Source organism: Trachurus japonicus, chromosome 4 (genome assembly GCF_045865225.1).
Source record: "Trachurus japonicus isolate A0001 chromosome 4, Traja_1.0".
Taxonomy (NCBI): Eukaryota; Metazoa; Chordata; class Actinopteri; order Carangiformes; family Carangidae; genus Trachurus; species Trachurus japonicus.
Window position 1 is genome coordinate 20,016,528 of NC_140910.1, and position 15,988 is coordinate 20,032,515.

General features: G+C 38.2%; 2 protein-coding genes across 2 annotated transcripts; both read right to left on the bottom strand.

Moving 5' to 3' along the window:
• Positions 1-1,771: 1,771 nt before the first annotated feature.
• Positions 1,772-10,038, bottom strand: mfsd8l1 (major facilitator superfamily domain containing 8-like 1). The gene is made up of 12 exons (XM_085774588.1): positions 9,614-10,038; positions 7,695-7,880; positions 7,486-7,548; positions 7,119-7,238; positions 6,668-6,747; positions 6,216-6,585; positions 5,795-5,868; positions 5,405-5,618; positions 5,121-5,243; positions 3,997-4,127; positions 2,754-2,860; positions 1,772-2,632 (listed from the first exon to the last, which is right to left on the bottom strand). The coding sequence occupies exons 1-11, from the start codon at positions 9,687-9,689 to the stop codon at positions 2,780-2,782; spliced, it is 1,518 nt and encodes a 505-aa protein (XP_085630714.1). The 5' UTR covers positions 9,690-10,038; the 3' UTR covers positions 1,772-2,632; positions 2,754-2,779.
• Positions 10,039-12,584: 2,546 nt separating this feature from the next.
• Positions 12,585-15,948, bottom strand: polr2h (RNA polymerase II, I and III subunit H). Its single transcript, XM_085774589.1, has 6 exons — positions 15,769-15,948; positions 14,521-14,613; positions 14,091-14,174; positions 13,562-13,655; positions 13,291-13,374; positions 12,585-13,003 (listed from the first exon to the last, which is right to left on the bottom strand). Exons 2-6 carry the CDS (start codon positions 14,591-14,593, stop codon positions 12,886-12,888), a joined length of 453 nt encoding a protein of 150 aa, XP_085630715.1. The 5' UTR covers positions 14,594-14,613; positions 15,769-15,948; the 3' UTR covers positions 12,585-12,885.
• Positions 15,949-15,988: the final 40 nt, after the last annotated feature.

Sequence of the window (15,988 nt, forward strand, 5' to 3'; positions counted from 1 at the left end):
TTTCGACTTCCGCGTCACCAGCGAGACAACATGTCGTCATGAGCGAGGAATAGGCTAGGTCAGTTAGGTCACAGCGACCCCAAGTGGAGCCTCGTCCACTTGTTGTGATCTGAGATTGTTTTCTGTGTGGCTTTTTTTTTTTTTACTTTTTTGTGTACTTTTATTTAATTACATTTCTTCTTGGCTAACTTTTTTCCTATTTATGAACAATTATTATTCCAGTTACTTTACTTAACTGTTTTGAAAATTAATGCATTTCTTTTAATACAAAAGGCAGATTTCAGATTTGAAATATGAACACAAAAACACTTCTTACATATTATTTTAAATACTGCAGATTTGACAAATAACAATTTGAGTAATTCAATTATTTCTTTAGCAAGCAAAATCTTTTCGGTTACAACCTGAGAATAATATGAAAAACATTTCTGCATGCTTTAAATATTTTCATACCACAAATATTACAAGTTTGTCATTTTTATTTATTTATGCTCATTTTTTTTTTTTTTGACTATTTTCTGTTATTCATGCTACACTTATTTATTCTATTAAAACTACTATGATGTATTTTTTCTATTTATTTTCATTTTATTTATGACATATTTATATTTTGCTAAAAGTATTAAATTACCAAAAATATTTACTGAAGTATATAGCATGTTATACTGTATTCAAAGACATGCTCAAGAGAATTTAATTTTCAGAAATGTATTTTAAGTCAGAGTTTGTAAAATAAAATAAAACATTTATTTATTAAATCCACACACAAAAGCAATTATTCTAACATTTTCAGTGTAGAGAAATATAATTTCCTAGAAAGATAATAAATTGAAAAAAAAAGGTCCATTACAACTGAAACATATATTGGCACTAAACTATCCATCAAACAATATTTGTTTAGTATTTTGTTCATGGTTTCTTTAAAATGTAATAATCAAATATCTACAGATACCAACATGATTTAATATATTTAAAATATATATATATATAATTTTGACATGAGTTGAATGACCTTAAACGGGAAAAAAATACTTTTTATTTAATCATTTAACTTTTTTTTTTTTTACAAAATATACCTAACTACCACAAATTGTAATGATAATCTTTTAATTGTTTTACAAAAAAATCTTTCACAAAAACATACTCCCAGTTTCTTAGGTGAAACCTTCCAAACATAACCATTCCAATAGAACAAAACACAAGCCAGTCAACTGTGGTGAAAGTTTATCTTTTTGTATATAGACAAGAAATACAAAAAAAAAAAAAAATGTACATGTTAGGTGCCCACAAGAGATCTAATAAATAAAAACATAATAAATAAAGAAATAAATACCCTCAGTTCATAACATATTTTTGGTGTCTGTGAATATAAAATCGGAAGAAATTGGAAAAACAAAAATCTAAACGTTAAAAAAAAAAAATGTTGCAAGACTGATAGATGTGTTTTTCCTGTGCCACAACCTGAAACAAGAACTAGAAGTTTTTCCCTAAATGTGTTTTTTTGTAGTAGCCTAGTGCACTTATTATATAGAAATATTCTAGCTGTCATGGATCAGGCATTAACACATCAAACAGTGGGGATCACATACTTTGGAACAAAGACTGAGAGCGCCCACCTGTGTTGAAAATATGTACTACATCCCCATCAAAGCATCAGAAATTTGTATTGCTCAGCTCTTGTTAAAGTCGGAAACTTATTTTATCATGTAGCAGCCTTTACACCAGACACCAGGCAGATCACCATCTTCAGTTAGGTGCTGAGAGATATTAATATATATATTTAAGGCAGATTTCAATATTTATAGAATTAATTTACTGATGGAAGACGTTGAGCCAAAGTGTACTATCTCCTGATGTGACCATTTGCACAACAAAGACTGCAAGTATTTGATGGTTCCCTGAGAATTTTATTAAAAGCCACATCAATTCAATTCTTTTATGTTAGTGTTAGTAGCTCTTTTGCAGAGGTTAACCCAAACATTGCTCTGAAAACTTTGAGAATTTACAAAGACCAAAAAATCAAACATGAGCTTTTGTAAATACTGAGGTGTGTGCAAGGTGAAACTTTCTTTAATTGTAGATGTAATGTAGATTAAATAATTGTTAATCAAGAACCAAGGTTAAAATCCATCTGATAAATCTGCAAAGTAAAAGCCTGGCCAAAATATTTGTGTATTTCACTTCAGATGAGAATAAAGTCATGTTTTGAACATTACATTAAAAAAAAAAACATTACAAGTGGTAATTTTACCAAGACGGTTCTGTTCAGGGAGCTGGTAAAATATTCTGAAAGCCTATTTGTTCAGGAGATGAGGTAATAAGTAGAAAGGCTAAACAGCTAATAGATTCTCCAGCTGCAGCACAAAGTAATCGGTCCACAAAATCCACCACCATTTTCCATGTTAATTAATTTAACCATTTAAAAAAAACCTATGATGCAAGTTGGTGCTGTGTAGAACACAAACGGACGTGAACAGTTTTCCGCCAAAGTTTGCACATGTGGTGCCATCGGAATTCTATATTTCCATGGGAAATATAAATGTACACCCAAACAGTTCTTTCATCTGCCTCCACACAAAAGCAGAGAAGTCCCAGGTTTAACGAACCACTCTTAACGATGGTGAGGTATGCACTGTTGGGCGTGTGCAGAAAAAGAGGAAAATGAAGGATTAGATTAGAAGACCACGTAAAAACCATCTGACTCATATTTAGATTTACAATTTACTGTACATGTATTGCACTGCAATAGCTACCTTCCATATCCACTTTTCCCATCGGATTACCCACAACTGTCTGGGCTGTCAGCGTCCTCCTCAGCAGCAGGCTCAACCAGGCGGTCATATGAGAAAGCCAGCATCATCTGCATTAAAAATATTACATCACTATTAATGCAAAACGTGATAAGCTGTTTGGGTACCTTCTATAATGTGTTCTGTAATCTACCTTCCGGTCACGGCTTTACTATTTTTTTTCCACCAAAGTTCCTCAGGATTGAATTAAAGGTTTGATTCCTAAAAGGTCTTTCTCTAATATTTCACCAAGGGCAACAAAAAGAAGAGCTATTGTGAATCCAAAGAAAAATACATCCCACATTTTAAACACTTTTTTATTTTTTTATTTAATTCATTGTAGCACAAAGCTACAGTATATTAAATGGTAATTATTAAATAGAACTGCTGCTGAGTGAATGCTGAAAACTTCAAAGTTGAAATATATTTTTTATAATAACAGAAAGAAAATAATGAAAACAAAAGACAGGGTTGTGAAGGGAGCCTCGTGGTGCAGGCAGTTTGGAACTGTATGGCTTCCTTTTACCTGATTTTAAGTGCACACACAGTTAGCGTGTCCCTCACAGGCACACAGCTTGGTTTTGTTTTCTTATTTCTCTGTGATAGTGGAAACATTTGCTCGTCGGGCTGTGGTTTGCTCACGCTTCATTACAAGCTTTATAAGCATTTTGTTATGCTTGTTTGTTCCCTAATCCAAGTAAAGCTCCTAGCTATAAGATGTCAACTCACATCTACTATTCCTAACGTTAAACTGTTTACTGTTGTTTGTTTGTTTCTTATTTGTCCCAATTAGATTCTCACTGTAATTTTGGCTCAAAAAGGGAATGAGATGCACATTTACACAAATTACAGGGTCCGATTTTCAACACTGCCACATGGGCAGTGGGGGCAAACCAAAGAGTACTTGTCTATTTTTATTTATATGAGCCGAAGGCAAAAGTGTTGGGCGACAAGAGGGTGTGGGGATTAATTTTAATTATCCTCTCACACACAGTAACATCACTCACATCGAATAAATGGAAATTGGTAATGTGCTAGACTACATGCTTTTAATGTTGAATTAATATTTATATTTGTGGAGATTCTGCAAGTTCCCAGAGATCCAGTGAGCCACAAAACGTGCCATATGAGTAACTCAGGAGAAACAAAAAATATGTCATCTCATTTTCAGATTATATCAGATGATTAAATATTTTCTGTCACTTACCGTTAGCAGCGCCAGCAGTGCCATCATCACCCCCAACATGATATACATGTTCTCAGTGAGGCCACCGGCCCACAGAGGGCCCAGGATGGTAGCTAGACCTCCCACTGAGCGCCGCACCCCCTGACTGAATCCTACAAATCCAAGACGACAAATTAATTCACAAAACTCAATGAAACCCACTGCTACTGGATTTAAAACACTTATTCTTCATGAAACACTTTGAATGACCTGTAAAGAGGCAAAAGAACATTATATACCAGGGTTTTTCAAACCACCGCCAGAGTTCTTGAGGGGTAATCAGTAATGAATAAAGCACCAAAAAGCCATTTATGATGGCTGCGTAAAAGTACCAGTGAGTCTAACAAGTCAAACAGCCACTGACTGAAGAGTTTCAAAGTATAACTTCATATGAACGCAGATAGATAGATAGATAGATAGATAGATAGATAGATAGATAGATAGATAGATAGATAGATAGATAGATAGATAGATAGATAGATAGATAGATAGATAGATAGATAGATAGATAGATAGATAGATAGATAGATAGATAGATAGATAGATAGAAAACGCCAGGAGTACGTCGTGGCAGAGCTGAAATCAGCTGGCTTTTCCTCTACTACAGCTGACATGTGGTGAAGATGTACAGACCTGTCACAGTGTCATGATGCATTTCATTAACATAAACTCCAACCTCTAAGCTCTCTGTCCTCAGACCATCACAAAGGGAGAACATGTAGCTGGCTTCTGTGATAGGCTACTGAGTTTACATCAGGCTTTTCTGTCAGTGCTTTGTTATGTTGTCATGACAATTAATGCATGCCAAGTAACAACCTGTAAGTTGGACAAATCCTACAGTAAAGACCAATTTTGAATCAAATATTGTGTTGGTCATAATAACTAAAAATAAATGTGTTAATACGGTCTTTAAAATTCACAATGATGTTGTTTTTGTTTTTGTTGTGTGTTTTTGTGTGTGTGTGTGTGTGTGTGTGGAGGGGGGGGGGGGGGCGAGGCAGCTGTGTATTTGTTCTTCGAGGGGGTGCTTACTCTCACACCCCTGTATAGGCTATCATTCAAAAAGCTATGTGTCCCTGTGTCCACTAGATGGTGACATTTCTCACCTTGCGTCTTCTCAGCAGTGACTTTGGAGAACAGGGAAACCTGGGCCACAGCTACAAATGGCAAACCCAAAACCTGCAGAAACACCCCAATGACGAACTCAGTCAGCTGCCATGGAAACCCACCTACAGGACACACAAAAGTGCAATGGAAGAGAAAACAGTGATTAAAGATGACTCATATGCGGAGTAGTGCTTACTTTGGACCTAGTTCAGGCCATATGTTGAGTATGTGTACCCAGACTTGACAGTGCTGAATAATAACTTAAATTGCAGTGCTGGCCGACCTAGTGGGTTGGCCAGGAAGATGAGGCACCAGACACCAGAGATGTTGCAGATGGCCAAACCGATGGCTAGGACCACCCTCTCGGCAACACGCCGGCTCAGCCAGCGCACAAAGAGGAAGCCGGCGATCACCTCCACGCCGCAGAGACAGTACATCACGCTGTTCTCCAGCTCCCCGTAGCCAAAGTACTTCTGAGTCATTGGAGTCACCATGGTCTAAGGAGGGGAACAGTCAAGAGTTCATACAAGTCTCACAGTCTCTAATTTGCTTTAAACATATTTTGTCATTTTAAATCACTGCACTGCACTAGATTAAACAAGTGAGGACTGATTTAGGAAATATAAAGGGGAAATAAATTATATGTGTTCCTGTCTGTACAACTTTACTACACCTCCAATGCTGTCTGATTGAAGAGAGTGATGAACTGAGCAGCCAGCAGCACAACCACCTCTTCTCTCAGGAACTCTACAGGGGCCAAAAGAAAATTGGAGAGAGAAGACAGACAAAGGAGTTGGAGACCAACCGCAAGGCCAGAGCAGAAAGACACAGGGCGTGAGAGAGATAAATTAAGTTGTGTACTGGAATTTCCACCACTTTAAATGACATACAGTACCACACTTTGTTGTTTGAGAAAATTGGATGTACTTTTTTTTGGCACATGTTTACCTGTTTACTTAATTAGTCAATCAAAGCAATTTGTCTACTAATCCACTCTTACACTGTATAGAAATAAATAGAAGCCACTTAGGTAGGAAGGTTTGAGAAGGCTTTCAGAAGAAATTCACTTATTTACCTAATTAACTGTTGCTTACCTCGGGATATGCTGAAACTCTTAAAGGAGCTGGGAGACTCTTGGGTTCCTGACGGTGGTGGAGAGGGAGGTGGGGAGATATGATTGGGCCTGGCATTGGAGGCAGCAGAGATGTTGTCTCCTGAGGGGCTGGGTGTCACCACTGAGCCATAGGAGCCCTGTAGCTCTTGGGACCTCATTAGTGGCTTTCCCTCATCATTTTCCTCAGCATTTTCCTCTTCCTCATCTTCCGCGAACCCTCGCTCATGCTCTTGTTCCTCGCTCTTGCTTGCTGAACTATCCTGTGCCTTCTTTCTTTCCAGAGGTGGTAGGTCCCAGTACATGAAGACCACCACCAGCTGGATGAGAATCCACAGCAGGCACATGAACAACTGCAAGGTGGCGGAGGAGAAGTGTTACGGCTTGTGCAAGAATATGCTACTAAGGGACAAAGTACCATACTTTTGTCCTTACCCCAGGTGCAGTGTATTTATTAACCACAAAAGGACCCACGTGGAAATCACACAGCCTCAGGAAGATATTAAATGCTGGACCTGTGTCAACAACAAAGTAAAAACATGTATTTAACCATATGTAAAACACCACAATGAATCACTCTACATAGTCTGGGTAAGCAGCAAATTAATCTCAAAAGGAAGTACAATCAAAGAGTCTATTTGTTTGATTCATTGTATGTAATTGCCCGTGACCTTTCATTAATGTCCTATGAACATTTATTATGTGAAACGTGTCAGGAGGCTCGACTGCCAGTGATCTCTGCTCATTCAAATCTGGGAAAGCAGCGGGAATCTTGTGATATTTTCCATGCAAAGGATAAAGGTCCATTACAATTCATAACATGCAATCCAAAGGATCAGCAGGCGGCCTCTGATATTTGCCATCAGAGAGCAGGGAGAAGACTGACCAATCAGAAGGCCAGCTTGTCGACATGCCATAACAGCAGCAAACACTGTAGCACGATCCTCCGGAGCAGTGCTTCTGGTCAGGAAGCCAAAGATAGATGAGCCGGCACCGGTGCCAATGCCTGAAGAAAATACATATTTCATTAGGAATCGTCATGACTGAAACACTGAGATTGAAACCTGGAGCTCTGCGTCCTGGTCACAAAGTGATATACATCATCATTACATGATGTGAACTTGTGTCTTTTCAGATGAGAGTACTTGATCTTGCCAAGCTATGCTGTTTGGGATGACTGATGTACTGTAATCTACAGGCATCCAATCTGCTAAATGGATCATGGGTACCAGTATTATTTTGTACATACTGACCTGCTACCAATCTGCTTGACAGTAAGAGCCACTTGGAGTAGCCCATGAAATACATGAAATTACCTGGAGAGTGAAAGGAGTAGAAAAACAACAAAGTTAATGGTAAAACATTAAACTTCAAATGGACCTTGTGTAAATGCTTAACTTAAAACTCTGAATGCAGCATCACCACGTTAAACTCAGTTGTTCTCTGAGTAAAGAAAACTCACCAACTATCTCAAAAATGTTGGCAAACAAGATGAGCTTCTTGGTCGTTCGTGTTCTGTCAGACAAGTGGCCAAAGAGCGGCCCTGACAGGAGGCCACTCAAGCTGAATGCTGACAGGGCCAAACCCAGGAAGTAAGGCGCTGCATCTAAAGTCTGCAGGTACTTCCATATTGTAGGTAAGATCACAGCTGTGGAGACAGAAGTGAGGGGCATTAGTTTTCAGTTTCATTGAAGGTCAGTATCTTATAAAATATTGCCATTCTTCAATATTTGCTTTTAAAAACAGGTACATGCCTGTCAAAAAGAGTTTAGAAAATCCAAGCATAGTTTACTTATCATTTCAACAAGGATTTGGGCTTATTAATAGGGTGCAATGACAATGTATATATTACTGAGTCATCTCTTAGCAGATGCTTTGGAAATACACCACCCGCACTGCACTTGTATGAGCATAATAACAGATAATCACAACAAAGATGCATTAGCATCAGGTTGTGACCAAAATGACCTCACTTAGTAGGCCTAATTACCATACGTTAACACTATACTTTTTACTTCATGTGTAGTGGTATTAATTATTTTTAATTAGTGCTTGTGTTTCATGTTGTTGAATGAGGATCCAGAGGGAAGCAAAGATGGGGGTGGTGCGAGGCCTCAGATGATGTCTGTCTGTCGTGTTTTCCCTTATAGTGCTATAAATACTGAAAGGGCTACTACACGAGAAGCCTACACTGTAAATTTAACTTGAGCTGCAGTGGTAGCTTCGTGTCCCCGCTAGTCATTCCAGACATATTATCACATAGACAAAGGACAGTGCTGATCCACTACAACACAAATTCAATTTCAGGGTCTGAAGACACACAATGAAATAAGTTCTCAGCAAATTCCAGACAGGAAATAATTGCTCAAATTGTCTTGACATCTGCAGGAATGTTATGGTTGAATCACCCTGATTGAGACACTTTTTATGTGAGAGAGGTAAAACTACTACTAGCCTACTTGTCATGCGCATGGACTTTTGCTTCATTGCCACATGTTTCTCGGACATTTTATTTGCACTGAGCAAGCAAAAGAATATAACCCCCTGCATACATTTGTTACAACATATTTTACTTGATTCCATTACAGTGAGCTGCAAAGCAAAGCAATCAAGCTGTTCTGTTAGATTGCTTACACTTATGTCTTTTCAGCTGGGTCTAAAGTCGAAGAGGGCCCAAAATAGAGACATTTGGACATCACTGTAAAAGCATATGATTTTATACACCTTCCAAAATAAAGAACCAAATATTCAGTAGCATTTGATCAGCATTTTTTTTTTCTTTTTATGTTTTTATTAGGCCTACATATGGCGACCATAATTTCAATCATGGCTTTAAGTGACATTTGAGTTAACTAGGCCCATGTAATGTGCTGACTAAAACTTAAGTTTGACTTCAGTTCTGTCCATTCTAGAGTCTGGACCAGGAACATCCAAGTATTGCAAAGTAGCGAGGGGGGAAACAGCCTGCCAGACCATGGCACAAGCTGTTTTTTAGAAACAAACAATTCACTGGAACTGACAGATTTTTTTTTTTGTAAGGTTGAGGCTGCAGGGGGAGGTTTTTGACTTCCCCTTGCTTCTTGTATTATTTCCAAGTCTTCAAAGAAAAAAGAAAAGAATAAGAAGAAAAAGAATAGAATAGAATAGGCGGATGACCAGATAAGCACATCATCAAGTTACTGTCTGCTTGTGTGACAGTGATTAGTCAAGTTCAGTCTGCATGGTATTTAACACCCTCATCTACTGGTTTTAAATGTAGCCTATGTCTGCCTTTATCTACAACAGCTTCATAATGAAATATGACTTTGTTGTTATTACACGCATTCAAACATTTAGACGTTCACAGGAGGGTTACGACAACATCCCAAAAATAGATCTCACCATATTCCACACCGCTGAGAAGGAAAATGAGCCCAATAGTGAAGAATGTCAGCTTCCTTTTCCGCTTATAATCCATCGTGTTTGTCTTTTCCAACCTGTCTACACTTCGACTGTCCACAGTTCATTCTTCTCCAACATACATTTTCATGGTTGTCTCTCCACTAAACACCGCATCTGACATAATCCTGAGTGCGGTGCTTCCAATTACAGCCGACAGCGAGGACATAGCTATACAAACAAGTCTGCCAGCGTCCTGTTGGAGAAATGCATAAGACAGAAAGGCATATTGTTCACGGTGAAATAGGATCGACTCAAGTTAATTTCCGTAAGGCGAAACAAACTCCTTCCACAGGTAAATACCTACGGAACCTGCCGCTCTGCAAACATTGCACAAGTGAGTGCACCCGAGTCGCTCCTGCGCAGTTACAGCAGAGATTACAGCCAACCTACATCACTTCCTGTCGACTCAATTGGTCCAGCTTGTATAGGATGGCCTATGGAAACGTTTTTGCTGATATCCAAATTATTTGTGCACTATTTTATTATCAATTCATATTATTTATTTATTTTTTCAATTTTAATAAATCTTATTTCCCCTCTTATGTCATTTAAGTTGTTATGTTTTGATATTGGGTTATTGTGCTTATAATAAAAACAGAAACCAAAGAAAAATCTATACTGAACAACAAACACCATGGCCAAGCCAAAAACGCGGATCCCTCAATGCTTTATCTGATCATTCTGTCTAGTCACTTGACTGACACTGAGACAAAGCAAGAGTCATGTCATTTATTGTCACAGCAAAATGAAGGAAGTCATTCAGAAGACTGAAGTGGGTGAACACACATCTTAAGGTGCAGTAGAAAGTCATCTTGGAAGAAGTTGAAATAGAAAAATACTATTGTTTTATGTTTCTTTAATATTATGTTAAAACAAAGTAAATCACAATGAATATAAAAACAACAATAATATGGACTATTATCAACTGCAACATATCAAAGGTTCAAAAAGGTGCATGTCGTAACATAATGTGCCTTAGGAGGTTGCAGGGAGCTTACTTTGAATTAGATATCCATGCCAACAAATGAACCAAATTTCCAGTGAACTATATGGCCTTAACCAAGTGGACATGTGAACCAGAGACTCAAAATATGTCATCATGATGCATCAGAGGTACAAACTCTAATCTATTTGTATCCCATGATGGTGATTTTAAAGATTCCTGAGACTTTTTTCTCTAGAATAACTTCTCTGCTGCAAAATATTGATTTGTGATCACATATTGCACATTGTCAGCTGCACATCATACCACACCCCAAAGATGTTCCATTAGATTCAAATCTGGTGACTATAGGGAGGCCACCGAAGGACACTGATGTCATTGTCATCATGAATATTGTTTGAGACGGGTTTTGCTTTGTCACATGGTGTATTATTATGGTGGAAATACGGTATCTATTAGAAGATGGTTATTTGAAACCATAGTGTGCACATGATCAGCAATGTCATATAGGCTATGTGATTCAAATGATAATTGATTGGTATTATGAGGCCTAAAGAAAGAAAGCAGCCTCTCAGTAATGTGTTGACTCTGACCAGAGAACTGCCTCTCACTATATTTTGTTTTTCACACCATTCTGAGTAAACTCTAAAGTGTGACAATCCCAGGGGATCAGAAGTAAAACAGCTCACGCCACCGTGATCACATTTCCCCTCATTTCTAGACTTTAGACTTTAGACTGATTGTCCCTTTAGGGAAATTCTATATTACAGCACCTCTTCATTTCACATTCCACCACAGGGACATTTCTCATGTTTGATGTGAGCATTAACTGAAGCTCCTGACCTGTACCTGCATGATTTGACCCATTGCACTGCCGTCACATTATAAGATTAGTTGATATTTGCATGAGTAAGCACTTGCTCAGGTGTCATATGATATTAAGGAACATCTGTGTTAAACAGTATGCAATATTCAGTTGTGGTTCTTTTCCCCCCCTAAAGGCTACATGTTCATGTTACAGCATCACTACATCCAAATGTTTCCCCAAATGAAAAACATTTCCAAGCAGATATCAGGAGTCTGTGAGTCATTGGCAGTGTTATGCTCCATCCTGTGACATCCATTACCGCTGACATTGAGGAGCCTGTGTTGCACACAAATGCTGCCTCTTCACCCCCTAATTCAATTTTCTGTCCACCCAGAGTCCACATTTTAGTTTGCTGCAGTCCAAGCAAATATAGAACAGTTGCCTATGGCAGCTCGGGTAATGACGTCCCATCTGTAAGCTGGGAGCAAAATAATTTAATTTCCTAAAATACTTGCCAGAGTATCAAGTCAAGATCTCAAGTTCAAAAGTCTTCAGCAAGCCGAGGCTGCTTGGTTGAGGGATTTGTCATGAACACAAAGCAATAAAAATGAGGTTTTAGATGAAAAAAAAAATCTAAAGCAAAAAAGATAGCAGACAGCCACTCACTGAGTCTTAGAAAAAATGATTTAAAAACTGCAATTAACTGGAAGCAGCACCTTGCAGATAAACGTTCCGGCTACTCCATATGACTGAATACTTCTCATTAGTACTGTAATAAAGGAGCAGCTGCGGCTAAGGAGGTAGAGTGGGGCGTCCATTAAATCAGAGGGGTGGTGGTGTCCCTGTGCAAGATTCAGATCTGCAAACTGCAACTGATGGCTGTTTCATTAATATGTGTGTGAATGGGTGAATATGATATGTTCTATGGTGTGATTAGAGTGGTGTCTAACTAAAAGCACAATGTAATTGCAGTCGATTTACCATTCAATTCGCACCAACAGGCTGTTACCTAGATGAACCTTGTTTCTGGAGAGAGGTGTTGAGCATGCATCAAATCTATTCCTTCTATACTTCAACTTGAGCTTAAACACTAAAGAAAAAGTGTGCTTTTTAATAACGAATGAATGATAAAAGGTGACTGACAACTGACAGCAAAAGAATCCTTTTGTATAAAATCTTTATTTACAGTTTGCCAGCAGATGGAAGTTGTAGTATTTCTTTTAAGTATCACAGTCTTTAGTCCGTCCTTCTCCATGGAGGAACCTTCTCATAACTATAAGAGTAAAAAACAACACATTTTCTACATCCTCCATGTGTTCTGTGTGTGAGCCGGTCTCGGAGCTCTTGGCCATGTGCTGCAGACTTGGAAATAAAAATGTTTTCAGTCCGCAGCTCAGTATGACTTTAAGGTTGACTGCAGCGGTGGAAGGACCAGGGTAAGAGGACAGGCAGAGTTGGGTTTTAAAAGGCCAGTTTCTTCATGAGGAGGTAAACCCTGGAGTCCACCTCAAAGCCGTGAAGGTTGTTGGCATCTCCCTGCAGCCTCATGAGGAGGCCACCGTATGACACGTAGGCAGAGCTGAAAGAAGAAACATGGACGAAACTTAATGAGATAATGTTTTTAGAATATAGGCCATATCTGATGTACATGTCACTATCTCAAAAGTTTTTATGTGCAAGTGCATGCATTCCCTTTTCACTATAATGACCTTCTATTGATAATAGATACACCAATAACACTTTTTTCAGGCAAGGTAAATAATGACCTTAGCAGATGTTATAATCATGTTTGTTGTATATGTTCCAAATTCATTAAAATCATCATATTCTTTGCTAAATCGCTTTATTAACACATGTATAACTCACAGGCGTGTGGCTGCTTCTGTTGAAGTCTCATCGCCCTCAATCTTGTAAACCTTCCCGTACATCACGTAGTCAAACTGGTCCGCTCTGGAAATTTAAACAGAGTAAAATGAGAGCTCAAATCTTAGCCAGCAAAAACAGTTCATACCTCAAGGGAGGGTTGACCTCAGAGTACTACTAATAAATGTTATTAGATCATTTGACAAAAATGTTCACCAAACAGCATGTGTTGGTAATATTACACGCATCAACATATGAAAAGCAAATGTCATACCTTGACGGCCGGTCATCCTGAGGATTGTACTCTCCATCATCTGGAGTTCCATCTTCATATAACGTACTGGCAATAACCAGTCTGAATTTGTCACCTTGATGAAATGACAAGGAGACCAGACTGAGTTTATCGTGACACTGTACCATTGGGCCTTGGGTAGTGATGAGTTTTTGATGCATGGTTCTATGTGTCTGTATCTCAAGGTTCACTGATATCTACTGCTCAGATAAAACTTTTGGTTGGGAGTGGGGTTTTATATTACACAGTTAAACTAAATGTGTGCCAGAGTTTGCAAACAAAAGTCAAATGTTGTGAGAGTCAGTGAGTATACCCAAAACATTTAAGCAATCACTTTCTTCAAATGACGGGTGATGGTTTTACTTTTAAAAAAGGTGTAAATTAATGGCCTTGTGTTTTAGTAATTGTGTATACAAAGAAGAGTCACACTGTGACTGTTATCGACATAATTAACCATTTAATGACTTCCAATCTTTAAAAATAAACAAAGGACAAAAGGCTACATCCTTACCAAGATCGACAGGATAGATCTGTATGTTCACATCCAGGATGAGGTCCATCTTGAAGGATTCACTTTCACAATGTAGACGAGACACTGTATCAAAGAAAAATCACATCCATTATATCTCTGTTTTGATTTGCACTAATAATATAAAATAAATAATAAAAAAAATAATAATAAAAATAAATAAATAATAATAAAAACACCTGGGTTATCAGCTTGATGGATGCGACACTTAATTCATGATTTTGAATTATTTTTTACAAGCAAACTGTATGATGATTAACTATTCACAGCAATGTCCAATATATACAGTAAGTAACACAGCAAGTAGAGGCCATTGACTGTTACCATATAGAGTGCAAAGCCTTTCGACTTGCGTGTATTAACAGAATTTGCCCTCTTCTTCAGCCTTGTTTAATAAATACATTTCACAAACCTCTGTCAAATTTCTTGCCATCTGGATCAATGTCTTTTACGTCAAAGATGTCCTCAAACAGAATTCCAGCCATCTCTGTTGTGGTCTATGAACCTGGAAAGAAACAAGAAATTAAAGCAGAAGTAAGCGATCCGGTCATTTTGGCTAACTTTTTGTCAGCCGATGGAGTTAGCAGCCCCCGCCCTCGTCATGGATCTATCGGTCCTCGTCCCTACGTCACCACATTCACGCGCATCCCTTGGCTGCATCACACAGCCCTTCATGCCGTTCTCTCTCCTCATTGGATAAAGGTTGTAGGATACAAGGAAGTATACAAGAAGTTTTCTCCTGGGCTTACAGCAGAGCAGAGTGACTGACAGACCCGTGTTTCGGACCAAACACTCTATGTAAGTGATTGCTGTCGGAAGATATAACTATTTAAGACTTATATTAACACAAACATTCTGCTTACTTCTGCTTTAAGTAGGTAGAAAGAATGAAAGAACAAAAGGAAATAAATTAATATTGAATGGCATGTGTAGATGGCATCTGACTTCAATGCTGCACATTTATGATGAGGACTGGCCTAAAGATCTGTCATTTGTAGATCTATATACACATAAATATTTATCTATTATCATGATAGAAAAAACAGTGTGTGATATAGTTTAATGGTGTACTGCCATGTGCACTGACAGATATACAATAATTATCCTCAAGCAACAAAGCATTGATAGGGTAGCAGCATGATGGTAAACAAACATTAGCACTATATCAAACCTAAATGCATACCAACCAGATCACATCAAACAAACTGCCAAGATTGAAAATAATACTGAGATTAGGCTAAATGATTTACATGACTAAGACCTCTGACACATTCATTTACTTAAATACAAGAAATGTCTATCACACCCTTTGTCCTGGACCTAGTTCAAATCCATAATGATAGTGCACTCTGACAACTAAAAACAATACACCGGCTCCCACAGACCAACATAGGACAAATTCAGTACAGCCCATGTGAGACATGAACATCAACTCTCAACTATTGTATAAACATTTGTTGACTCTTTACTACACTCACTCGACCAACAACGGTGCTGTCATTCATAATTTGACTTTTAGTCAAAGTTGCAATGTCTTTAATCTCTTTCATTCCAGCATAGTTTTAATAACGTTAACTACCAACTTTAGCAGCGTATCCTGTTCAGGTTAGCTGTTAGCCTTTAGCATGTTGAATACACACACTCCCCCTCTCCCACTTACCTCAAATAAGACGGAGCTCTTGTATTAGTCTGTGCACACTCCAACGTCGCAATAACCCGGTTTCTCTCTGTGGTTGTATGCTAGAAAACACGTTAGACTGACACTTCATTCATTACTATATGAAACAAACTGTACCGCGCAGGAACAATGTGCGCGACCTGTGACACGCAAAGTACTTCCGGTTGAAAATGCAACCTCCTCCTTGCTAAACATGCTAGCA